The 26,988-nt window shown below is 43.5% G+C and overlaps 1 protein-coding gene across 1 annotated transcript; it reads left to right on the top strand.

Moving 5' to 3' along the window:
- The first annotated feature begins 713 nt into the window (after positions 1-713).
- On the top strand, positions 714-26,988 carry LOC102538224 (uncharacterized). Its single transcript, XM_031674104.1, is given in 5 exon segments — positions 714-869; positions 26,347-26,593; positions 26,596-26,771; positions 26,858-26,923; positions 26,926-26,988. Coding segments are annotated over 5 exon segments (708 nt in total).

Below are 26,988 nucleotides of genomic sequence, written 5' to 3'. Positions count from 1 at the left end.
GATGCTGTCTGTACGAGCTGGTGAGGTCATTCTGACCCTCCCCCCAATATTATCTGAAGTTTCATGAGGCATGAGGGTCCATCTTGGCCCTAGGGGGTCTGGGGCAGTGGGGTGGGGGAGGCGGGGAGTGGAGCAGAGAAATGTTTCATTGTTCAAGCCTCCTCTGTTGATCTTATTTTCCCTTTAGGGGGGTGGGATGTGTTAAAGAGGCCCAAAGGTGAGATTAAAGTAAACCAAGAGCAACAAGAGCAGACAGTCTTCCTTCTTGGGGATATTGCTCTCTTGTTCTGTCTTATTGTCCTTACGTTTTTCATTTTAAATATACGGGCACAGGAGGAAATGATGTGTGAGAGACATGGGAGAAAGAGCTTGACAGTTGGGCTGTAACAACAGCAGAGCTGGAATCATAGAGGGCCTTTCAAGAGGCTGGCCACTGCCTTGCAGCCCCCGTCGTGGGCAGAAGCTCAGAGCTGTTCAGAGATTCACCGCACACTAGGACAGCGCAAGTACAGAGAGGTATGAGGAGAGTGAATTCTTCATGATTCGGAAGAGGGAAAAGGGTGTCTTGGCAAGTGAACTCCAGAGGCTCCGGGTGCCTGTTACTGTGTGCCTGTTGGCTGCCGCATTGCTTAACTGATTGCTGTCTAAGCCAGTTTCCAGATGAGTCCTTGGAATGCATGAGCATTCAGTCCCATGTGTGGCCAGTAGTGGCTATGGCATCTAAGAGAGCTTCCAGGGGCTCGGAGGAGGCCCAGGGACGAAGGACAAAGATAGGAAATGATGGAGAGGCAAGGGATGGTCCTGGGAAGGACATCCTGGAGGGATGCACCCTCAAGGAAGAGAGATGGAAAGTCAGCCAGTTGCAGGAGGTAAGATGGATGCCTGCACCTGGCACATCGCCGTGTGCTGAGTGGAGTCAGCAGTCCTGTTTCCATCTGGTAGTCTGGGTAATTTCTCAGGGACTTCACCAGTCTAGGTAACATGGCCTTTCCATTATACAAAATTCAAACCCTAAAAATGTCAGATTCTGGTTCATCCCTTCTCTTGGCTGGCACGACTTGGGGCCAATTGCATTACCCCTTCTGCCTTAGTTTTTCACATCTCCATTACAGGATCAGGGTGACTAAGCCTTAGCTTATTTTGTCAGAATGTTAATGAATAGAATAATATAGGGAGTCATTCAAACTTGTAGAAAAATGCTGTTTGCCAACATAATGGAAATATTGACAGTGAAGTGGGAAGAACAAAAACTGGTTTTCTACTATTCCCAACAATAGCTCATACATCACAGAAGCTGCAAGTCAGCCTCCCCTCCTTCCTCCATAAGGAGCAAACTCTATTTTCAAAAATGGAAGCATCTGGTTAAATATTAAATAGGAGAGTCATTCTTCTGAGGTCTTGCTTTGCCAGCACTTAGGTAGCAGTTAAGTAAGATGGCCGTTGGCTTTGACGGCCATACATTTATGATGCTGTGTAAATAATAACTGACAGCAATTCCACGGCAATCTTTCCAAGGGTCTCGCCTCTCTTTGCACTCTATTCAGTGGCTTATGCACACCCACATGCGCACACATACGCACACATGCACACACACACACTTTGCCTGACTATCATAATAGCTATTGTCTTCTCCCCTCCCCTTTTCTTTCAACAGATGTGTCCATTTTCAGTTAATGCAAAGGAAATGGCAGCTTTTAAAGGTAGCCTTTTGCAGTGGCAAAGGGCTGCATTAACTTTAAAAACCTTTTAGTTGCACAGGTTTTATATTCAGACTCTCCTCCCCAGGCACTGTCCCCCAGCTCTGCATTTCCCTTCAGGCTTACTGGCTACTGGGAGGGCCGGCCTGCGGGGCTGAGCGGGAGCAGCTCACAGCAGCAGTAGAAGTGGCAACAGCTGAGAAACTGTAGCTCTCGGCTCCTGGGCCAGGGAGGAGTGGCAGTTAAAGCCCCTGACAAAGTAATGTTTTATGTGTTTAAAAAACATTTAAAGGAAAAGTTTGTTGTGCCAACCTGTGCTCAAGATGCTAATGATATTTGTCTAGGCCATTGGCCAAATAAAAACACATTCACAAATAGGAAGTAGAAGGACACTTGAAATAATAACTTGGATTTTCAGATTGTCTCAAAATGTAATTAGCATATGAGCTTAGGAGACCTGGAGATTCACAGGGCCACTGTGGGGAGACGCTTCAGCCATAAACTGACCTCACGTGAAACCAGACAGGAGAGAAAGCTTGCATGTTTGTGGTGTGGGAAGATCTCCCCAAGCAATGGAGAATGCTGTCTCTATGTGCCAACAAGGGAGTTGGAGAGAGGGCCCAAGGATGCCGTTCATGTGGGGAAGATTCTGGAGGGCGATCACACAGAACCCGTCTAGTCTCTAAGGCCTCACACTTTAGCCAGTGAATGAGTCCTACAGGCCTTATTCAACAGAGTATGTTACTGGAAAGACAAACCTCCCTCCCTTCCACCTTGCCCTGTTGTCCAGGTATGGAGAATGCACAAAATAACCCGAGGAGTCTAAAGCGCTCTCTGGAAATTTAGAAATGCAGGAAAACAGCCATCAGCTCAAGTTTTAGAACTGTCCATTCCATCTTGGCTCAAACTTTTGTTACTCACTGGAAGAACTCCCTGCAAGGATCATACCTTCTAACATTCTATGTCCTTCTAAAGGCTGCTCCTGGCATAGGTGAGCAGAGGGCATGTATCCTTCGTGAATGCATTTGACTACTACATTAGGATATTTGCAACGTTGCCATACTCCTCTAGGTGGAACTGAGAATCACTGAAAAGATAGGCTCCTTCATACACAATTTAAACACCAACTATATACATTGCTAAGTTCTGGGGGATATGAAAGTTTTCAAGACAGATAATCTTTGCAGCTTCCTTTGTTGTGCAATCCATGTCAATGATGAATCTAAACTCCAGCAAGAAACCTACCAACACTTGAACGTGAATTTTTGTTCTTGAGTTCTCTCAGCAGATGAAATCTTCCCCCAACTGGCCAAAGTGTCTTCTCCCCTCATGTTTAACTAACCCACAGATCATAGTGGTTCCCAAACTTGGCTTTCAGTGGAATCACCTTTTAAGACACATTGACCCTTAACCTTCCTGAAGTTTTGATGTAATTGGTCTGAGATGCACCCCAAGTGATTCTATTGAGCAGCCAAAATTGAGCACCACTGCTAGACTCACATCATTTCCCTGTGGCTGTTTCCAGGTAACAGGCCATAACCAATCCAGCTGCAGGGAGTGAATTCCCCATTCCTGCCTGCCCTGTGCCCTCTCTTATGCCCAGCATACAGGTCTTCACATGTTTGCCAAATGAACTTGTCAAATGAAACAAAGTTTCTGATACCAAGAATAATTCGGTTTCTCTAGAAGGCTACAGTTTTCAGGAAAAGAATATTGTGGGTATTATTATCTTGAAGTTCTGCAGGTGGTAGCTCTGTGGAAGTCTGACACAAGACTCACCAAGCTAAAATCATGGTGTGGCAGGGCTGTGCTCCTTATTGGAGGCTCTGGGGGGAGTCTGCTTCCAGGGTCATTGAGAGGGTTGGTGGACATCACTTCCACGTGGTTGCAGGACTGAGGTCCTGGTCTCATTTCTGGTTGTTGGTCACGGCCATTCTCAGCTTTGAGAGGCCGCCTTCATTCCTTGGCTCATGGCTTCCTTCTTCTGTCTTCAAAGCCAGCAATGGCAGTTTGAGCCCTTCTCATGCTCGAGATCTCTCTGAGCACCGCTTCCAGCTCCTCTGTCCTCTGCCTCCCTCTTCCTCCACATCTCTCTGCCTCATTCCTCCACCTTCCTCTTCTGCTTTTCAAGGCCCCTGTGATTACATCAGGCTCAATTGGATAATCCAGGACACTCCCTATTTTAAAATCAGCTGGCTAGTAACCTTAATTTCCTCTGCAAAATCTCTTCACAGTAGTGCCTAGGTTAGTGTTGGGTTAAATGTGCAGGGGTAAGAATGTTGGAAGATGTCTTAGAATTCTGCCTACCATGGTAGTGATTAGCAGAGAGAACAAGAAAACTCTTTGTGGACAGGAAGTTGCTAGAGGTCAGGGCCAGGATCAACCACTAGATGAATGTTTTGAAATGATTATTATTTTAGCAGTGACCATCGATGTCTACAGATGACAGACCCTGCGTCTGTTAGAGCAAATTGGGGAGTATAGACTTACATTTATTCCAGGCTTTACAGTTTACAAAGTCTTTTCTAGAATTGGCTTAGAATCCTGAGCTGTGTGCAGAGGGCAGGCAGGGTGTCTCAGAGGTGCCTCGGGGACTGCTGAAAGGTGGGGAGGAGGAGACTGCCAGAGGTTAAGCCGGCAGGGCTCTGTCCTCCTCCTCAGCCTTCAAACTGGAACAGTTCTGCTTTGATAGGTTTTGGGTATTGGATTAGAATGCAGATGAGTTCTGAAGAAATGCTTCTTCATGAAATGGTCTTCAGGGTGCCTTGTGAGGTAGATGGGGCAGCGTTTAATTTCTCTGTCTTGCCAGTGAGGAAGCAGGTTCTTTGAGGTTCCACAATATTCCCAGAATCCATTCAGCCAGCGATGCTTCACTCTGCTCAGAACATGCTGGCAGTTGCTGCCCGAAAGTGGCCTGCAGAGCCCACTTATAAGCCACGTGCTGAAAATCAGCTTTCTTTTGCTCTGTGAAATCTCATTTTAAACCTCAAATACTATGCTCCAGCTTGATTTTTTTTTTTAAGATGTCAGACATGGCACTCAGCATTCTGGACTTTTCCCACAAATTCATGCTGTGCAACCATGCAACGATATTTTAAATGATGTGCTAAGTGCTAAACTCAACTGCAAAAAAATTTCTCACAGATAGATAACTGATTGTGTGCGTGTGTGTGTGCGCGCGCATGCGTGTGTGTGTTGGGGAAGGGAGGGGAATCATTGAAATAAGTCCAAGTCCCATATAAGAATCTACTTTGAAAAAGATGAGACTAATTTGGAGGCATATACTTTTCTAGAGTGTTTTTTATAGAAAAAAAGTCACCCAATTTCACCATATTTAGGTTTTGATCGATTTAATAAAGGCCCTTGAAATCACTGGAAAAAGGACAAAGAGGAAATGGAAAATACTCTGAGTCTGTGGCATGCTATCAACTAAAATATTAAAGTTGTACGCTGCTAAGCTTTCAGACTTTTCTCTTGCTTTTGGAAAGGGATGGGTTTTCCTCCTGGCAGCAGAATTTTTACAGTATTATTGAGGCTGTAAGTAAGAACGCTGCTGTCTATATGAAAAGCATTAGCAGAGAAAAGTAAGCGAAGTGGTTGATTTGCGGGGTATTTCCTAGAGAGAAAACCATGCTTATCTGTCTTTCCTTCCTTTGAAGTGGTCTCAGACGAAGTGGGGGGCTTTGAGAAGGAGAGGTAGCGGGGAGGGAGGGAAGTCAGGCCAGGGAAGTGTATGTGGGAAGAGCAGCCTGGGTTGCCGCCCCCAGCCCCGTCCTGGCCACGGGCAGAGACACCCGCGCATTAGCGGTTGGTTCGGCTGCAATATTCACAGCACATTTGCTGGGTTCAATTGATCGCTGCAGGCAAGAGATAGCGTCAGCAAGGATGTGGTTCGGAGGGGCCTGGTGCTCCAGGGCTTCCGCTCTCACACATCATCAAGACCCATTTCGAAATGGTTTGAATTAATGACACTTATTCAGACAGACAAAGTAGGTAAATGGAAATGTTAGACAAGGCTTTTCACCTACTTTGCTTAACATTTCCCGTTACCTTGAGTGCTGGAAACTCTCCACAGGTCTTACTCGGCCTGAACCGGAGCTGCCTGAGCTCACACCCCGCGCGGCCTGAAGCAGACGTGCCTCTGCCCACGTCGGGAGGGTTACAGGGAAGGAGGTTCACTGTCCAGCGTCAGGCCTCTGGGAAAACGTGCTCAGGCTGTGAGTTCCTGTGCTCCAGCATCAGGGCTACCCCTGAAGGGGATGCCATTCATCACATAGGCTTTTTTTAAAACAATGATTATATCCATTTTCTGGCAGTTGGCAGCAAAATGTCTTGAGCAAGGGCACCTGGGACAAATTTGCACAAAGTGGCCTTTGAGGCTAGTGGCAGGGCTGCCAAGCATCACCGAGGGAGCAAAGCAGAGACTTTGGAGTCAGGGCCCATCTCAAATCCTCGCTTTGCCATTTCTCGATGGTGTGACGTTGAGGAAGCCCCTTACACACCCTGAGCTTTAGTTTCATCTTCTGCAATCAGGGATGTTCTGCCAGGCTCAAATGGTGGTGTAGGAGGCAAATGGTGATCATGGTAAGAACGGCGTGAGCTTGTGCTGGGTGCTCGTAAGTCATTAGGCCTCTGCCCTGCTGTTCTACTCTCCACTTCCTAACAGATAACCTGGAACCGTGGCTCATGTGATCCTACAAAGACACCAAAGCACCAGAGCCTGTTCACTGGGCAGGACATCGTCATTTGCACAGCTTTAGTTTGACAGCCTGCAAAGCCACCTGTTAGCTGGGCCCAGGAATTTGTTCCCAGGGAAGCAGCCAGCCTCCTTCCCTTGATGGAATGTGCAAGTTATCCCATTGTACCCTCCTCACCACAGGTGAGGACCAGGGGGATCCCGGTCTAGGCAGGCTGGGAGGTAAGTCAGGTGTGAAAAACAAGTGGATGGAGGGTCCCTTTATTTCAGAATGAGGAAGCCCTGTGACAGGTGTGTGAGGGGGTGAGATGTCAAGGGAAGGTGAAGGCCTGCAAGATGAGTAGGTGACTCTCGTTCTGTCTGCTCCTAGGACTTGCTTGGGTTTCCCTTTGGCCCCTCTCTTGACTTTTTATGTACATGGGGGAGCAGAGTAGGTCATGGTCTGGAGTCAGATTCTCTGGATCCCAATCCAGGCTTCATGTTCACACTTACTGGCTGTGTGACCTTGGGCAAATTTCTTAACTACTCTGTGCTTCAGTTTCCACATCTATTAAATGGGAGCAGTAATAGACAATGTGCCTCACAGGGCGGTTGTAGTGATTACATGAGAAGGATTTAACTTAGTGAATATTCAATACTTGTTGATACCTTTTGCTATTTAACTATGACATCACATCACCTTCTTAAAATTCTACTTTATGTGATTTTAAAATACATTCAATGGATTTTAAATGCAAATTGATGTTTTTATGATATCAACAGATTATTGATTTGGTTCCAGCACCCACTGCTGGGACAGTGAATATACAATCTGCTAGGCCAGGGTTCCCCAAGACCCTCTCTGTTCTTCTGTCAGTTTAACCTTTGGCTGACTCTCCTGAGGCTAAGCTAGAAAACTTCTTTTATAGATTGAAAGATTTTTATTCTGAAAATTTTGTTTTCACTTTCCTTTCCAAAGGTGATTTACTCTTCTCTAAGGGGACAATCTGAGTTCTCTTTCAGATTACATGTTTTTAGTGTAAATGTTCTAAGGGGGAACAGTGTATGGTGAGATGAAAGAGCTCAATCCAAGTTCTGTGTGCATAGTGGAGGTTTTCAAATGCAAATATTTGATAAAAATATGTGGTTTTGTTTATTTATGTATATCTATATATTAGAAATGTTAACTTGAACTGAACCGTTTAACGTGCTTAATCCAAGGCAGATGGAATGGTCAGTGAATTATTTTTGTAAACCACTTCTGTTGGCATTCAGAGCGTCCTTTCGTATTGATTCCATTCTGGCCGACCACTGGAGGTTTCACCAGCATAAGCTGGTGCCAGACTCCACTTCAATGGCATATGTGTTCGTTCCCTTGAAATACAACACAACTGCAAATTTCTTCAGCCCATAGAACACTTTTGTAACTAATTAGACCAGACAGGGTGCTGCGGAGAAACCCCGGACACAGCATTGCATCCTGATGTGTATTCATCCAGGCCAGCCCCTTCACAAAGTGAACAATTGCCCAAATAATTATTTCCTGCTGTGGACTCCTTTCTTTTTTTTTTAATGCTTTGTTTGCTAAATCCTATTTTCCTTCCTACTTTCCTGTTGACTGCAGCTAAATTGAATTTGGTCCAACTCATCTCACACTGGGTCAGCAAAATATTTCACTCTGGAGGGGGAAAGAGTTAACCCTTTGAATGCTACCTTTCCCATCAGCCCAAGACCCAACATCTGGTTATCTCTTATTCTAACAGCAGAGCAAGAGGAGAGAAAGGGCTGCACTGATGTGGGGGAAAATGAAGAATGAGATGGAAACAGATTATGTTGTATTAGGATCATGCCATTTTTGGTAAAGAAAGTTTATGTCACTTTTTGCATTGCCCCTCAGAATACAGAATTATGAAAAGGCAAGGAAGAGAGTGTGTATGGCCTAGTAAGTATAAGGAAGGAAGGAAGGCACTTCTGACCAAAGGCCTTCTCTAGAAACATGGCATACATTTGAAGCGAAGGGCAGGTTATCAAATAAAATTTAGAAAAATTGGGATAATCACTTCCACGTAATAAGATGAATAGAAGGATCTGAATTAGAAAAAGGGAAGGGTGACTGTAACTCGTATCACATCTTAGAGCAATCCGTGCTGGGAGTACCCATCTCATTTGTGGTTTCTCACTGTTGGAAGACATAGAGGTGCTGTGCTGTGAGATCAGATAGCTGGGTGTGTTGAGAGGCGTGAGATCCCGAGGAAAGAGAACCAGCTGTGAGAAATATTCTGGCCAATATCAGCAAGTGTGATTCTGTCGGCATGTTGTAGCTTCTGTCCTCCCTTGTGTGAAAACTGTCCCCGTCCGGTGAGAGTTTGTGGAACTTGCTGTAAGCAGAGATGGTGTCAGAGGCTGCATTTGGCTGTCAGTCCCGGAAATCTAGCTTATGTTTCTGCAGGTGGAGTATCTGGGTCAAAGCATTTTCCTGTTTGATGGAAGAGTCTCAAATTTCCCTCCTTAGATTTTAAAATTGTACTTCCGCCTGCAATATATGAGACTATCTACTTCTCTCAGCCCACCCTACAAAGAGCATGTAATCAAACTTTTACATTTTGCAAATATATGTTTAAACAGTGGTTTTTCAGCTGTGTTTCAATGTGCATTTCTTTTATGAGTGAGGGAGCATCTGGTCATATGTTCAAGAACCATAGGTAATGTTTTTCCTGAACTGTGTGGTCGTATCATTTGGTAGCTTTTTATTGACTCATCAGTCTTTTTCCTATGTATTTACGAAAGTATCTTGTACATTTATGAGGATATTAGCCCTTGCTTTATCATGTAAGTTGCAAATATTTTCCCAGTTTATTGTCATATTTTTTATTTTGTTTTCAGTGTTTTTGTTATGCAAAGGTTTTTTAAAAAAATTTTATGTGATGGAATTTATCAGTTATTTTTTATGACTTCAGGACATTAAGTCACAGTTAGAAAAACTTTCATTTTCTACTCTGAAGTTAAAAATTTTTCCTGTTTTTCTAAAAACTGAAATGATAAAGGAAAATAGAGAAATAGAGGAAATTAAAAAAATCATTAAAGACTATTTTGTTCAACTGTATGCAAATAATTTTTACACTTGGATGAAATAGCCAATTTTCCAGGAAAATATAATTTCGCAAAACTGACCTCAGGAAAGAAGGAAAATCCAGACCAATCAGTTTCCACAGAAGAAACAGAGAAAGTTGTAAAAAAGTAATCCCCCAAAAAACACCGGGCCCAGATGGTTTCACAGTACAATTGTACCATATCTTTAAATAAAAAAATAATTCCTTAGCATAGGAAAAAAAGGACCACTTCCAATTTTGTTTAACAAAATGCATTTCATTGATACCAAGATGCTAAAAAAGATTGCAAAAAAGTTAACAAATAATCTTTCTTGTGAATATTTATTCTAAAATCTAAAATTAAATATTAGAAAACATGATTCAACAGCACATTGAAACAATAATGTATCATATACCTAAGTAGGTATTATTCTAAGAGTGCAAGATTGGTTCAACATCAAGAAATCTACAAATAAATTCATCATATTCATCTAAGAAAAACTTTATTTTTATAGATGCTAGAGCATTATTTGCCATAATCTCACATGCAGTTTTGATAAAACACTCAATAGATCATAGTGGTCAGATATTCCATTGACATTGTCCAATGACAAGTCCAAAAGCTAGTACTATATTTAATGCTAAACACATTCCCACCAAATTCAGGAATATTGTATAAATACTACTATTATTTATCATTGTACTAGAGTCACAAAACTGATAGAATCAGATAAGAAAAATTACAGGTATGAAAATTAGACAGGAGAAAATACAACTATAACTATTTCCAGAAGATACTATAAACTTGTAGAACTCAAGAGCATTACCTGATATTTGAAAATGAGAAAATTCAGTAACATATCAGGGTACAAAGTTAATAAAGAGAAATAAATAGCTTTCATATAAAACAATAATTAGTTAGAAAGTATAATAAAAATATTCCATGTTTAATAGTAACAGATAAAATACTTCAGAATAAACTTCAAAAGGAGAACAAAAACTCTATGAAGAAAACTTTAAAATCACTGCTGAAGAGCACACACCCACCATGTGTGTACACAGACACACAGACATACACACCATACCTGCACAGATGGGAGACTAACCAATCCTTGGATAGGAAGACAATACCATAAAGATGTCAGTTTTCACTAATTATGAATTTAACATCTTCACAACAAAAAATAACCTATGGGACTTTTTAAAAAGTTGAGGTAATTCTAAATCAAGAAAAGCAGAAAAATTCTGGAAAAAACAGAGCAATGGAGGAGGTTGTCCTATCAGATATTAAGTTATATTATAACTACTCAGTAACAGCAACAATGTGGTACTAATCATGAATAAGCAGACAGATCAATGGAAGAGAATAGAATGTCCAAAAATAAACCTCAGTATATGGAAATTTAATATGTGAGAAATCAGTGCAGGAAGCCTGTACTCCTCAATAAATGGTCTTGGAGCAAATCATAAAATCGTAGCCAAGTGGAAAGAGATAAATTTATATCTATACCCCCTGCTGACTACCGGGATAAATTCCAAATGGATCAAAATTTAAATCTAAAAAGACTAGTATGTAACTTTTTAAAAAAACAAATGATAAGGGTATTGTGAACATAGTGCTGTGTCACTAAATATAGTTATGCCATTTCATTTTTAATAGTTGCATAGTAATCCACTTAAAAATATTGTAATTTGTTTAAAGTTCTATTTATGGACATTCTAGGCTCATTCCAATTTTTCATTTTTATAAACAAAGCTGAAATAACCATTTAACAGTGTGGTGGGGGTTATTTACCAGAACAGCAAAGCAAATTTCTCAAAATTGAAGGTCATGTTTTAGTTTCCTATGCCTACTGTAACAAATTACCACAAATTTGGTGTCTCAAAACAACAGAGCTTTATTATTTCACAGCTCTGGGAGGCCAGAAGTCCAAATCAGTATCATTGGACTAAAATCAAGGTGTCAGCTGGGCTGCACTCCCCCTGGAGGTTTTAGCTTTTTCCTTTCCACTTCTAGTTTCTAGTGGCTTCTGGCATTCCTTGGCTTGTGGCCTCACCATTCCAGTCTCTACCTCTTCAGCCACATGGCCTTCACTTCGGTGGTCAAATCTTCTCTTCCCCCTTCTTATAAAGATGCATGCAATTATATTTAGGGACCATCTCGGTAACCCAGGATCATCTCCTGATCTCAAGATCCTTAATCACATCTGCAAAGGTCTTTGTTTTGTTTTGTTTTTCCGTATAAGATAACATTCACTGGTTCCAGGCATTAGGAAATGTGGATTTTTTTGGGAGGAGGTGGGGATTTTTCAGCTATCCATGTTCCTAGAAATTTGTAGATTGTTCCAACTCTGGAGAAATTTTAGCAATGTTAATTTCTTTGCCGAGTCTAGGCTCTTGCCAGATTATTGGGCTCCTTCTCACTCCTTCAGGCTTGTCCTTCCTCCTCCCAGCTTCGCTGCCCTCAAGCTTCCCTAGTTCCTGCTCATCTAAGATGCCAGGCAGCTGAAGGCTCTCTTGATCCTACTCCTAGGCCACCTGCTCATGCCCTGAGGGCAGTTTTTCCAGGGCTCATCTTACTGTCTGGTTAACTTTTACCCAGGGGTTTGTTTGGGTTTTTTTTTGGCATCAGACAGCTTTTCCTCTCAGCTTTTGTTGGTATGTAGCTGTTCCCATTATAATCTCCACCTTGCTGAATGCTCCATTCTAATAGTCCTTCACATGTTTCTCTTGCAGTTTCTGGCTAAACAGCTGGATTATCTGCAATAACAATAGCACCATCTCCCCCTTTCCCAGCACTTATATGCCAGGTCTTGGCAATTTTAACTGAAAGGAAAGATAAAAACTTTTCACAAATCACGTGTCCCTGAAAAAGTCCCAGTCCCTCACTTTGTTTTTTATACCATGCAGTCCTTATCTACTTATTATTTGTGCTCTTTTTTTTTGGCCTCAGCAAAGGGCCAAAAACCAGGGAACCCCCTGACCCTCTAGGACTGAGCACTTTGCTGGAAATCCTGCTGATTACTCTGTGGGTGCTGGAATCTGCTGGTCAACTTGCTATCCACTTCGGGTCCCATCCTGGGAACCCATTTGTCAATAGGGAAGTTTGTTTAGTAGGTTAATGACCCAGTCTCCAGCCCTGGGCACCTTCTGAGAACAAGCAAGCCAGAAATTCAACAGCAGTTCCATCCCCAGATACGATCAGAGTGCAGGGCAGGCCCATGTTGTCCTGCCTGTCTTTGCAAACCCTTCTAGCATCTGTGTAGAAACTTTATTTCTTCAGTTCTGGATTCTGAGTGCTCTGATGTGCACAAGAAGGGACTTGCATCAAACTAGCAGGGATTCACATCCTGGATCTTCCACTGGCAGAGAGAGGATTTGTCCAAATCATGAATCTGGTTTGGCTTCAGTGTCCCCGTCAGTGAAATGAGCCCAGTGAAATCACGTCAAAAGTTGTTGTGTGGACTTGGTGAGACAATGGATGTCGTGCACCCAGCACTGTTCCTGACAGGCGGCATCTCAACATCTACCCCTCCTTATCCTCATGCTCAAACTTGAGCCTTGTTTTCACTCTGTTTTCCCCCCACGAAGTCCAAGTTCTCCTCTGAGACTATGCTTATCCTTAGTCAGCCGCAGTATGTGTTAATAAGTAAGATAATTGTTATTTCTATTTATTAAGCCAAATACTATGCTAAGTGCCTTATGTGCATTTTCTCATTTAATCTACCTTTTTCTTAAAAAAAAAAAAGAGATAATGGAAGCTTCATTCGTATTTCTTCACAATTACACCTCTCCTCCCTCAAACACAAGTTTGAAGTTGATGAGGATCTTTTTTAGGTTTTTTTTTAAAATACCTTTGTTACATTCTACAGACAATGTGTAGTAGAAAAAATAGTGTTGTTTTCTGCGTTTTAAAAATTTACTCAGATGGTATTACGCTGTACACAAATGTACCCAAATAATATTATAGTGTACTGTACTACCTTCTCCAACCTGGTCGTTGGAATCAAGTGTATTTTAGAAATATATCCACGTAGCTCTAGTCCATTAATTTTAAGTAGTATAATAGTTTGTAGAATAAAAACACTACTGTTTATCTATACATTCCTCTATTAATGGAAGTTAGTTTGTTTTCAAATTGACAAACAATTCTGCAATGGCCATTCTTGTGTTTGCCTCCATGTTCCCAAATTATTATTTTTTAAGACAAATTTCTAACAGACAAATTATTTTGCACATTTTAAAGACCTTCATTATCTCCTATCAAATTTGACTCCATCTTCACCCCCATCATGTATGGCTTTACCAGCAGGCTTTGAGACTGCCATTTCTCCAGATTATCACTAACATTATATATTCTGATTCATTTAACTTTTTGCTGATCTGATAAAAGCAAAACAAAAACAAAAAGCCATCATTTCATAGTTCTAATTTCCATATCTTTGATGAGTAGTGAGACTGAATATCTTTCCTTATACTTACTGGCCATTTGTGGTTTTTCTTCTGTGAGTTGCCTATTCTTGTCTGGCCTATTATCTTTATCTCCCATATATTTTGCAAATGTGTTGCTCAATTTGCCAATAATCTTTTGGTTTTATGGTGATTTTTACTCTTCAAAACTTTTAACTCTTTATATAGTTGAGTGGTTAAATCTATCAACATTTTCAACTGAATCCTTTTTATTTTTCTTAGTTGTTAAGTTATGTTTAATTAAATTCTGCAGTCATACTTATTGTGTGAAAGACACCAAGGGTTACAAATAATTGTCAGTTATGATTTCAAGGGGAACAAATTTTAATTGTGGGGCAAGATACTCAAATAAAACTGTAGGCAGTAATACAAGCTGCCTAAGATGAGTGTCAAAACCTTGGCATAAAATTTAGGTGATTTCACTTTGGCTGCCAGGAAGCTGGAAGCAAAGAGCACAAGTAAATGCTGAATCATAGTGATTAGATTGGCTTAGGTGATTCATGGAAATGCAGATATTAGGGTTGGAATAGTCCTAAAAGCCATCTAATCCAAGCCCTCGATTTGAAATAAAAAAAAAATAATAATATCTTTCAATATTGACTGAATTCCCACCAAAATGTCCTGCCAGCAGACCCAGCAGCAGTGCCAGCCACCAAGTGTTGTCCTAAGTAACCACGAGGTGCCCAAGAGCGTGCCCTCTCCAGGCTCTTTCTGCTGTGGGGTCAGCTCTGAGAGCAGCTGCCACATGAGCCACCACAGCCCCCGTGGATGCCACAGACACCAACACCAGAGCCGTGACTGTTGTGAGTGGGGGCCTGCTGGCGCTCTGGCTGCTACCCCAGCTCTGGGCCCTACGAACCACAGAGGAGCAGTACTGAAGGGATCAAAGGGCGGAGGATCTGCCCTGGCCCAGTGCTTTCCGTGCCCTCACTCTTTTTCTCTCTGCGGCATGGAGCTGACAGTTCTTGTGCTGTTGGAGGGAGTTTTCCATGCAGAGCATTTTCTTTGATCTGAAAACTCAGTATTCATCGTGGGCCCCAATTTCTTCCTTCTTAATTTCTTACAATTCATATAGCATCCTTGTCATTGTCAGATTACTTGCCCACCATACAATTATTTACTCACCTTCCAAATCCCAGGATCCCAGGATACCTCTCTTTAAGGGTAATAACAGAGCTTGACTAAGGAGTGGAATTAGGGGGTTCCACCGGCGGGGAGGGTATAGTTCAGTGGCAAAGCATGTGCTTGGCATGCACAAGGTCCTGGGTTCAATGCCCAGTACCTCCATTTAAAAGAAAAAAAGTGACAGGACAGCTTGGCAGTTCCAAGGATACCTTCTTCTTTTTTCATTTTTAGACTTTTTACTTTGAATTAATTATAGATTCACAAAAAATTGTAATCATAGTACAGAATGGTCTCATGTATCCATCACCCAGGTTTCCCCAATGATGCCTTCTTACATCATAATATGCTATAAAGCAAGGACATTGATTGCCTTAAAACCATCAATTGGACTACAGATCTTATCATATTTCATGAGTTTTTACATGCATTCATTTATGGTATGTCTGTGTATAATTCTATGACATATTATCACATGTATAGATTTGTATAGCCATCACCATATCAAGTTCCAGAACTGTTCCCCATTGTAGCCATACCCTCCTCTTTTCTGTCTACAGGCAACCATTTCAAAAATGTTGTATCAATGGAATCATACAGTGTGTATAGCCTTTTGAGACTGACTTTTGTTTCACTCTGCATGATGCCCTTGAGATCTTTCCAACTTGTTCCATGTATCAATAATATGTTCATTTTTATTGCTAAATAGTATTCTGTGGTGTGGATGCACCACCATTTATATTACCATTCATCTGTTGAAGGCCACTGGATTGCTTCTAGGTTCTGGATAAGGTAAATCAAGGTGCTCAATAACTGGCTGAATAAGTTAAATGCATAACAGTCATATGGCTATTTGAGAAATGAGCTCTCTTAATCTTTACTAGTAGAAAAACACACACATTTCTAGGGAGTTCTTTCCTACCTGCATACTTAAGGGATTTCTTAAAGGGAATTCTAGGCCAATGACCATTCCCAGGCCATCTTTCTGATATCTACCAACAATTTCCAGACTCAAGTTTGGGAAGACCAAGGCTGATCCTCTGCCATTAGAGGTTACCTTTCTGAAAATTCTAGCTATCAAAACTTGTCATCTGCTAAGCATATTCTCATCTTGGGACCTTTGTACATTTTCACCTGTTTCACTGCCTTCCAACCATTTATCCCTCTGACATCATGATCTTTGTTGATTTGTTCCTTGTTTGTTGACTACCCCTTCTATGAGAACTGGACTTTGCTTTGTTCTCTGCTGTTCCCCAGTTTATAGCTTGGGGGCCAGATATAGAACAAGTATATAATAAATGTTTTGAATAAATGTGTGAATTAATTATGTCTTCAATACATAAAAGAGACTTTTAAAAAAATTTCAAGAGACTGGATTTAAGTAAATATAAGTAAAGCCCACCAGATATGTAGAGAAAAGGAAAACCATTCTAGAGCTTGGATTTAGAAAGCCTGAGTCAGAATGTCATCTCTGCCCCGTTTTGACTCTGAATCTGCATACAAATGATTTAAGTTTTTTGCCAAACTCTTGTCATTTGCAACACTATACATGTCTTCAAAGGGTAATCAAAGGGTAATTGTGAAGCTCAAGGCAATTTTGTGAATGCACTTTGTAGGAAACTAAAGTGCTTTATAACTCTAAGGGATTCTCCCCATTGTCATGATTATTGTCTCCTCCTCTCTCCTTTTCTCCTTCTCCTTCCCCTCCTCATCCTCAGTCTCATGTCACCACCATCATGACTATCTGCTTCTTTGGGTGGATGAAAGCATCCAGGCAACTGCAAATATGAAATCATAGCATTCCTGTGACATTCCATCCAGTAGAGGGCAACGGTTCCCACCAGCTAAGTCCAATGTCTTTAAACATCAAGTTGAAGTATAATCATGGCAACTTATGGTCATTTTTTGGTATTTATTTATTTATTATAGAAAACACATCCTAGTAATATGTCCATCCTAGTAATCCTTCCATTCAGCAATCTCTAGGTATTCTTGTTTGGTACATTGCCTTGTAGCCCAAGATTCTGGAAATGTCTGGCTGCCTTGAAATTGATTTTTATAAAAAATTAGATATGCATTCTCTTCCTTCTTTCCTGGTTGGCTGGGTAAAGTGCAGAGCAAATTGTGGCTCAGGACTGATGACATAGGCATGCTTCTCTTTTGAATATTTGTGTCCTTGGCATTGCTGTTAGAAGACAGGGTAATTGCTATAGGTTATCTGAGAATTCTCACACTCCTCAAATGGGAATTCTCCCACCTATACTCTCTGTTAGCTGGACTATCCTTACAGGTATTTCATATTAGGATTGTTGGAGAGGATTCTCCACCAAGAAACTGATCTCCTGACCCTATCTGGTAGAGTCTAAGAACTCCCTCCAGTGATGCCTGTCAGCAGTCAGGTCATTGAGGCAGGGACTGGGAAGTCACTGGGGGGCTTCAGTGCAGATAATGAGAGCAGTGGGGTCTTTGATATACTGCTTTAACCTGCTGCCGGGGAAACTGCACTGGAATAAGCCAGAGCAACCACCTCAGATAAGCAGAGAGGAAGAGAGAAAAAGAGATGCACAAGGCAGCCCAGTTCTTTCCAGTTAAAGAGAACCACTGGGGATAATCAAACCTTAGCAGATGCTTGCTCACTCTGGAGAGGATCGTGTTTGTCCCATCACTGGGCAGAAGAGGTAGCTGGGCAATCCTGGGATACTTCTTTTTTATGAGCCTCTATTAACCTTCGTATCATACCAGCCCCTTTTATTAAGGGAGGTGCCGAGATATTTAGACAAGATTGTTTATACATTTGGGTATCATTCACTTGTTTATTCATTCACTCATCTACTGCCAGTGGAAGGCCTACTGTATGCCAGGAATTGGAGATTCAAAGTGAACTAAGATCAGGACCCTTCCCAGTCTCTAGGGGAGACAAATGGAAACCTTCAGTGACCCACAGAGGAGTAAGTGCTGTAACTGAGCTAAGGGTTCAGGACCATGAGCGCCTAGTGGAGATGGTGATTAGCTCTGTGTGTGGGAGGTTTCTAAGGAGGTGGTGTTGATGCTGTGTCTATGTGCTATGGGATTTTTCATCTCATTTCACCCTCTAGGCAAATCTTGGTTTATATCTACAGGAATGCGGGATGAGAAAGATGCGGTCAATTTTTAGTGTTATCACTCCCTGCCTGGTCTCAGTTGTGATATAATTTGACAGTAGTGAATTGGCGACCACTGTAGAGTGTACTGGCACACACTTCCTGAGAGTTAAGGATGGGAAGCCAGATCTTAAGCTGAAGGTGCCAGTGGGAAAATGCCAGCTTCTTCCCTCCTTCCTGATATTTGACCAAGGAGAGAAGTGAGTGGAACTTGTTTGATTTCCTTCAGTAGAGACCATGCTAACTTCTCCTCAAGAGAGGTCATGCCTCTCAATATTCTGCTATGATTGCTTTTAGGCCACTGAGAAAAAGTACTGACTCAGGGAGAGGGCACTGCAGGCTTTAGATGGAGGAAGAGGCCCTGCCCTAGGAGAAAAACTCCAACCATCCCATGAAGCCTTACGTGATGGTGGGTGATTTATTCTTCCTTCTTTGGAAACACACCACTTCTATATATTAACTTGGTCATTTTGCCAAGTAATGCCCTCTTGATGTCAGATCTCCAAGGTACCTTTAAGATAAGTTTGAGGGCAGAAGCCTGGCTTCTAGTATCTCTGGAGCCCTGAGCCCCAGTCTTTGGAGTAGTGAGCGTTGAGCGGCAGAGTGTGTGGAGAGAACTGACACCCCAGCAGAGTGCCCAGGGCCACATACCCTCCAAGCTGTGACCAAGCCAGGGACAGAGCCCAGACCCGGGGACAGCATAGCCCACACTCTGGGGCTAGGAACATTTCAGACTCATGCTGGCTCAGCTCTGGAGCTGGCTCTGGTCAGCTGGGACACTGAACCGTTTGCTTGTTCTGTCGGCAGCCCTGAAGAACTGGAGCCCTTCCCCTGTGGGTGAAGTCTAAATTTAGCTCCAAAGAAGCTGCCTTCCCATTCTTCTAAAGAAAAGCTCTTTTCACTGGAATGGGCCTCGGCTTTGATTAAGTGGGAGGACCCACATCTGGGAATACATAAACTTTATTGTCCTTGGATGACAAAACGGTTTCCTTGCCTACTGGTTTTCCGCCTTTTTAGCCTGAAGTGTGATCGTCTCTGCTTATGACTGTGTTGGCCAGGGCAAGCCATTTCGCTGTGGACTGGGCTTCCCTGGTCTGTGCCTAGGCTGGAGTCAACACCTGGGAACATTGTCTTGTCCCCACTTCACCTCCTGAGGCCCAGTTTTATGTGCTCAGAATACAACAGAAAGCAGGAGTCTGGGTCTCTTATGTGGACCCACGGGAAGGTTTGACCCTCTTGGATCAGATCCCGGGATTTCAGAAGGACTTAAGCATCCTGGGGCTTCCCCACAAGGCTCCAGGGTCCAAGGTTTCAGGGGCCACCCTAGTCTACACTTAGTGAACAGGAGACTCCTATCATGGAAAGAAGCCTACCCTAAGGGGTTCTCTGGGCAAGGAAAGGCTTTGGGGACTTCTTTTGATCCCCTCCCTAGAACCTCTCTGCAGTTTGAGTCTTGTTAAGTAGTTTGAGGAGCTGACAACTGAACGTTCCTTTAATAAGTTACCTCCCCTAGTTCCAGGCATGACATCCTTTTTGATACATGTTTCTTTTGGTGTCCACCGATCCAAGCTTTGGTTAACTCATCTATGTAAGAATTTCTGAAATGTAGGGTAGAGAGCACTGGACTTGGATTCAGAAAAGCTGGGTTGCTGGGTGGTCTGGTTTTACTGCTTATTAGCTGTATGACATTGGGCAAGGTACCTTCTCCAAACTTCTGTTTCCTCGTCTGGAAAATGACAATAAGATTGTACCTATAGTTCTGTTGTCAGCAACAAATGGAAAGATGTTATATAGCTTTCAAAAGCTCCTTGTAAAAGTAGATTCCCTTCCTCATTAAGTGATGTGGGCTGCTAGCAAACATTTGCTTGGATTTGATTGGTTCCCATACAACCCCTTTCTCCAGCCCATGAAAATCTCTTTTTTCTCATAGAGCCCCCTCCAGGGCACTGGGATTTTATTAGATCAAGGGAACTCTTGCTCTAATTAGAGTCTTCTGTCCCCATCATTGTTTGATTCCATGAATCTTACTTTGCTTTCCTGCAGAATGAAGGTGAGGAGATCTGGGAGCAAGGCAGCATGACCTTTGAATGATTCTGTTTAGCAGAATGCCCATAAGCAGATTGTGTCTGTTCTGTCTTTACCTCAGTTTCTTGATCTGTTGAATGGATACACAAGTACCCATAAGCAGGCCTTGAGAAATGGCTTAGTGAGAACTCAGAGAGGAAAACTGTAATAACTTCAATGCTGTGGTCATCATCGAACTCTGGCATATTTTCTGGTCAGAACCTAGAGTTTGGTCATTTTTCCAGGCCACCTCTGCACAATATTCGACATTAGTACTGAAACAAGCTTTCCCATTTAATGAAAATTGATAGAACGAAAAGAAATCAGACTATGTCTAAAAGAAATTAGGCTCTGGGTAAGGAAAAATTGGAAAGGTACCTTCTTGCTGTAATTTTCCAGGATGGCCTGGATAGCCCCCAGAAGTTGTCAGTATGGAAAGAGCTCAGGAACATTTTACAAGCTGGTAAAACATTGTTGGAGGGGTAATAGGGTCTTTGGAATTTATCTGCATGGCTGACGTCACCCTCTCAGCACAGGGAGCCAAACTGTCTCGATGTCTGTGGCCCCTTTCTGGAATTGCTTCCCGGTAGTTAATCCCGAGTGACCCTTTGTCCACTTACCTGTCAGAAATTGTTGGTTTGCAGCAAGAAGTGGCTCTTTCTGGGTCCCCAAAGTTGGCAAGGAAACTTTTCCTTCAATGTGAAATGGAGAGGAAACTGATGGCTTCTCTGGGCTGAGGCCCTTTCCCCTCAGACTGACGTCTGGGCTGTCCAAGCCTCATATTTTAAATCTTTGCCTCTTTGCTTCCACAGGTTGTAGCAACTGTCACCCTCACCAATTAGACACCATCCATATGTGCTCAGCACAATTCTCTTGGAGGATTAGAATGTGGCCTCCAGCACTACCTGGGCAGCCCCCAGCTATCAGGCCGAGTCCCAGGCTTTGTCGTGGTTGACAGCGTCACATCATCTTTCCTAAACTTTATTACAAAATGGTGTTCATTTTAACTTGGACATTGGGAGTATCTGGCAATGGATCCAGGAAACCAAGGGGGCAAGGAAGAAGGGAACAAATTAACATTTATTGAGCCCCTACTCTGTGCCAGGCACTGTACTTAAATACTTTTATATACATAATTACATTTAGCTCTCGAAGAACTCCCCAGGCTAGGACATGACAAATCTCATAGTACAGATTGAGAGACTAAGGTTTGGAGAGCTAAAAATAAAATTAAGAGTTATATGGCTTTTCTTGATCCTCTTGGAGGTTGGCTTCTCAACAGAGATTATACCATCCTGGGTGGGATGATTAGAACAATGATCCGAGCATCACAGGAATAGGAACCTCTGAAACTCCATCGGACAGATTCCATCCCCTCAAGAGGCCAACAAGAAGCAACCCAACAGAAAAATCCAATAGGGGTTTTCTAGGCAGACTACTCTCTCCTTCTCCACTGGGAGAGTTGGGGCAACCTAACCTTGCCATTCCTCACCTCTAGGCCAGGGTGACCCTTCATACCAGCTGCTCCCAAGAAGGCTCTACAGATCCCCAGTGCTGGATGCCAGCAGTGTTCCAAAATCTTTATGCCGCCCAGACCAGCCTTGGGAAATAGGCATCGCTGTCCAGCTGGCGAGACCCTGGGGTGACTCATCTGGCTGAGGGGAGCCTGAGCACCAGCACGCCCTCCTGCCTGCCGCTGGCTGTGCCGTGACCACAGTGGCCTGAAGGCCTGGCAGGGTCCGATTCCTGAGCCTGGGCACTGCCTGACCGAGAGGGAGCGTTCTGGTGGCAGTGACCCCAGCCAGCATGCCCTCTGTGTTCCGTGCCCTTCTTCCTTGCCGGCAGCTCGATGCCCATGACTTAGGGTGTGGAAAATGATTCCTGTCTCCAGGAACCCCGTGACTGAGCTGAGACAGGAGGGATCTGCAGGCCCCCTTCAGTCAGAGACAGCAAAGATGTTTATCCCCCAGAGACAGGAGTCCTCTGGGTGTGATGTGGGGAGCGGCTGCCACCGCCATCCTCAGGAAAGGTCTGCTGCTTTCTGACCCGGTGTTGACCTTAACTCCAGTGGCAACCACTCCCCTGCCATTTGCTCCTGCAGTCGGAGAGTGGGACAGATGACGCCATGGCGCTTTTTGGAGTGCTGAAGTGAAATTTTGACAAATTCCAAGGAACATCAAAGCACAGAACAACAGCCAATGCATCATAGTCTGTCACCAGGGCCCCCGCCCCTGATTATCACATTAAATCAGCAATGGACACATTTCAGCCAAAGCTCAACAGACACCTACTGGTACTCAGAGTCTCTCCTTCCAGAGTTAAACAAACATGGCAATGGTTATATTTTAAAATCTATGCTGTATTCTACATGTAGCAGCTGAGCCCTCATCTCACACACACACACACACACACACACACACACACACAGAGAGAGAGAGAGAGAGAGAGAGGGAAAGGAAGAGAGAGAAGCATATTGCTGAAGAACACCAGGTTATTGAGGTTTAGCCCAATAGAATAGAATGCATGCAGAGATGGGTTTCTAATCCTAGGTTTGCCACTAAAAAGCTTGAGATCTTCAGCAAATTAGTTAACACCTCTGGGTCTTAGTTTCCTCAAGGTCAAATAAGGACAATAACAACTCTATTTCCAAAGTTGTGTTTCCTTGTTAGCAGAGCAGTTCAACAATCGTTCTCACCTCGGAGTCATGGACGGTGCTTGCTGGCTGTGATGTTTTGTAGATACTTCATGATGTGTTTGTTATGTGTAACTCTTTGGATGTAAGAAAGAGAAAACATTCTTTTCCATTAAAGATTGGCTGAGAAGTAGTTGTGAGTGAAGGGGATGTAGGCCAGTCAGGGCTTGAGTTTCAGGTTATGAAGGAAATACTTGCTGGGTTGGTATTTCCCTGGGTAAATTCTCACTGGGGGTAGGAGCGGAAGGTAACTTCAGAAAGAGCTTATGCTGATCTTTAGAACTGTTTCCCCCAAACTCTGGAGCATCCAAAGAAAGCAGAGTTATCTGCCAGAATGTCCCAGAAAGAACAACAGGCATGTGAATTCTATGCCACATGATCAGGCATCAGAAATGTCACATTTCTTTTACTAAGTTAAATTAAATTTGATATGCTATTGTAGCCATCCTGCCACGGTGGTGGGAAAGTCAGCCTCAGACCTTCCTGGAACGGCCCCCTTTCTCCCAGTTCCTCTGAACATCCGCCCAGAGCATTCAGGTGGAGCCCTCTGGTCTCCGGTCCACGTGGCTGACCGCTGATGTGTTCATTTGCCAGGTCCTCCTTGTCCTTGGAGGCTGATGGCTTTACCACCTCTTGGCAAAGCTCTGCTATGGCTGTATGTCCCTGAGGCCCTGCCGCCTCCCCAGACTGCTTTCAGAGAGGTAGAACCTCTATACCTAGGAACACAGGTATCTCCCCTTCCAGTCCCTGGAGGAGGCACTAGAATTCTTTTCCAGTCCCCTTCTCTAATTAGACTGTCTCCTTCTCTGGCTTTTGGAGAAGATAACCAGTAATCTCCATGCAGAGAGCCTTTAGAAATGTAAGGATGACCTCTGCTTTCTGAAGGTTGAGGAAAGATAGCTTATCTAGGTTAATTAGAATTAACCAGTTCTGTTACTGAGATAGGTAAGGAGATAGGATTAGAGAATTTGGGGACTTAGTGAGAAAAATGCAGGAAAGAGATTTAGAGAATCACATGTGAGACTGGATAAAATTCTAGTCCTTCTGAAATACATACTGCTTCCCTTCCTCCCACATCTACCTGGGCAAAGTAACCAGAGTAGGAGGAAGTTCTGGGAGGGCAGCAGCAGCAGAAGAGAGCTTTTTTGTAGCAGAAGATACTGATGACTCGGCATTAATCTCTTTGTAAATTTAGAGGGTGCTTGCTCTGGGGATGATCTGATTTGACTGTCACAGCCACTCTGCATGGTAAATGGAACAGTCATTAATCCCACTTTCCAGATAAAGAAACTGAGGTTCCAATGGTTTAAAAGACTTGCCCAAAGTTACAGAACTGAGTGGCTGAACGGTGTCCATTTGAGTCTCTTGGCTTTTTCTTCGAGACGCCACTGTTTCTTTGGCTCATGATGTTTAGATTAGGCTTTGGCTACATCCATCAGTGACTTGGGATGTTTGCCTTTTGCAGTGGTCTGACATTCTGGAAACTTGCCGATAGATTTTGTCTAACTCTTGCTCTTACGCTATTGCTATTCTTTGCTACTTTCAGGAAGTCAAGCTAGGAGCAGAATACATTTCTTATGAGTGAATATGCTCTGAACTTTGATTCGTATCGGCTGGGTCACCAAAGTCTAGGTTGTGGCAAGTTTAAGAGCATGTTGCTAATTCTATGTGCATTCAATAGGACTACCTTAGTGAGGGGAGTAATTTTATTAAACTGTTAATTCATATCTCAAAGAAGAATTGCAGGAAATGTATTTCTGACTATTTAGAAGTGACTCATTATGGGACTATTTGAAAACTATATATTATTTTTATCAGTAAATAGAATTGCCTATAGTCAATGTTATCTCGTCACATCCAGGGATTCTAAGATCCGGTTACCCATTTCCCTCAAAACAACTGACAGCAAATCTGGGGAAGAGAGAGCGCACCAGTCTCTGCTGGGCTAGACCTCCCTACACCCCACTGCAAACTGATAACGCCACACCCTCCCCTGCAAAATAACAGAGAGCAGATAAGATGGAAATTTTCATTCCAGTTCTCAATAATTTCCACAGCCAGTGAGATATCAGGATCAGAAGAGGTTCCATAACCAGAAAATCTTGGCTGTAGTTTCACTGTTTGGAAGTGAGAAAGGAAAATTAAGGAGGACCTCAGATAGCCTTTCTTGGGGGGCTTTGTTAGGGTGGGAGCTTTTGAATATTTAAATTAAAACAAAGGATGGTTAAGAGTTTGTATTCTTTAGTCATTTTCCAGTTTAACATCAGACTGTGTAAAGTATTTTTTTAGAAAGTACCTAACCCACTTTTCATGAGTTTCATGGGGTATTTGGCTTCACCAATGTGAAGCAGGAAATTTCAACTCTGACTGTGTCAGCCAAGTTCTCTCAGACACGGGTATTCACTGTGTGAGGTACTCTGGTCCCTAAATGGTCTAGCATAGCTAAACTTTGCTGCTTCCCAGATGACCACCTTGGAGCGGGACTTCTAGTTGGATGAGGGATGGGCCAGCCGGAACAGTTTTCTGGACATACTCCATTTGGGGGGAGGTGGTCCAGATCTCTCTCCCTCAAAGAATCTCTGGGTTTGACACTTCCTGAGAAAGCAGTCCTTACTCTCTTGTGTGCCACAACTCTGGAATGCAGCTCTTCCTGTTAGGAAGACAATGGTCTTTATGGGAAGGCTAGGACTTGCCAGGAAGAAAGATTTGAAAAGCAAAGAGAAGGATGCAAGCATTGCTGGCAAGGGAAACAGCAGGCACATACCCTCTGTGGGTGAGCTGGGTGCCCCTGAGGGCTGGATGCTTGGAGCAGAGCAGGATGGAAGGAAGGGGTGGAGGAGGAGAGGGTGGGGAGGAGATAAAGGAGGTTAGAAAGGTAGTCTAGTGGGAGGGCAGCCGACTTTTCAACTCCAGCCTTAGGAATCTGGGACATAGCCTATGGTCTTTGCCACTCAAAATGTGTTCCAAGGACCAGCAGCATACTTGTCACCCGAGAGCCTGTTAGACATGCAGAATCCCAGGGCCCACCTCAGACCTAGGAACATAATCTGCATTTGAACACAAACCCCAGGAGATTTCTATCTTCCTTTGAGTATTATTCTAGGCTAAGAGGAAGCAAGAAAGATTTTGCAGTTGGGAGGTAATATGATGGGTAAAGTGGTTGGGAACGAGCCAGCGGGGATGGTTAGAAAGTACCCATGAAGGCGCCCAGGGCCATAATCCAGGAGTGGCAGGGAGAGCCAGTGGGAGAGTCAGAGATGGATCTTCACATCAGAGCAACAATGCCTGAAGCAGGCCTCTCCGTTAGGTGGTGGGCAGCCTGGACACTGCACAGCATTAGGTAGAAAATGTGTGTTCTGGGAGTGGACATCCCCAGGATCTGTGCTTTTGAAGTCAGATTTCATTGCCGTGGCTGATTATATGCCCGACCCTGGGGAGCCGGGGAGCACCGAGGGCGGCCGGTGCCCTGCAGCCCCACAAACATGCAGCTGCTCCTGGTGGAGCCAGAGCTTCTGTGAAAGACATTTCGGAAGTTTCCTGTGGCTGCAACAAATTGTTGGGATCTGCCCCACAGCACCACTGTGACCTGCTTTTCTCACTCTCAGGGCAGACAGCTCCTGAAACTGGAGACTCCCAGAGCCCCTCGGTCTCTGCTTCCTTGGGGTATGAGGGGGACTGCCTGTAATGCCTCCTCTCTCTGTCCAAGCATGGCAGCCCTGTCCAGTGGGCTGGACAGACTGGGTTTCCTGTCCCTCTGGCCTGAGGGAGAAGGTGGTTGTTGCTTCTGCAGAGATGGTTAAGAATAAGGGAGTACAGCATGCTGTACATCAGAAATTGACACATTGTAACTGAGTATACTTCAGTTTTAAAAAATGGTTAAAAAAAAAAGAAGGGAGGCAGTGATGTAGGTCTGGGACCCAGTTAGGTCTGCTTCTGCAGGCGGAGAGAGGCTGGGTGACATGGAGGGAACTCTTTCGATTGGAAGATTCAAGGGCTCTTAGTTTTGAAAGGAAAGGGCATGAACTTAGTTGTCAGTTAG

The sequence above is a fragment of the Vicugna pacos genome, chromosome 7 (genome assembly GCF_048564905.1).
Source record: "Vicugna pacos chromosome 7, VicPac4, whole genome shotgun sequence".
Lineage (NCBI taxonomy): Eukaryota > Metazoa > Chordata > Mammalia > Artiodactyla > Camelidae > Vicugna > Vicugna pacos.
This window is presented reverse-complemented; position numbering and strand designations above follow the sequence as displayed.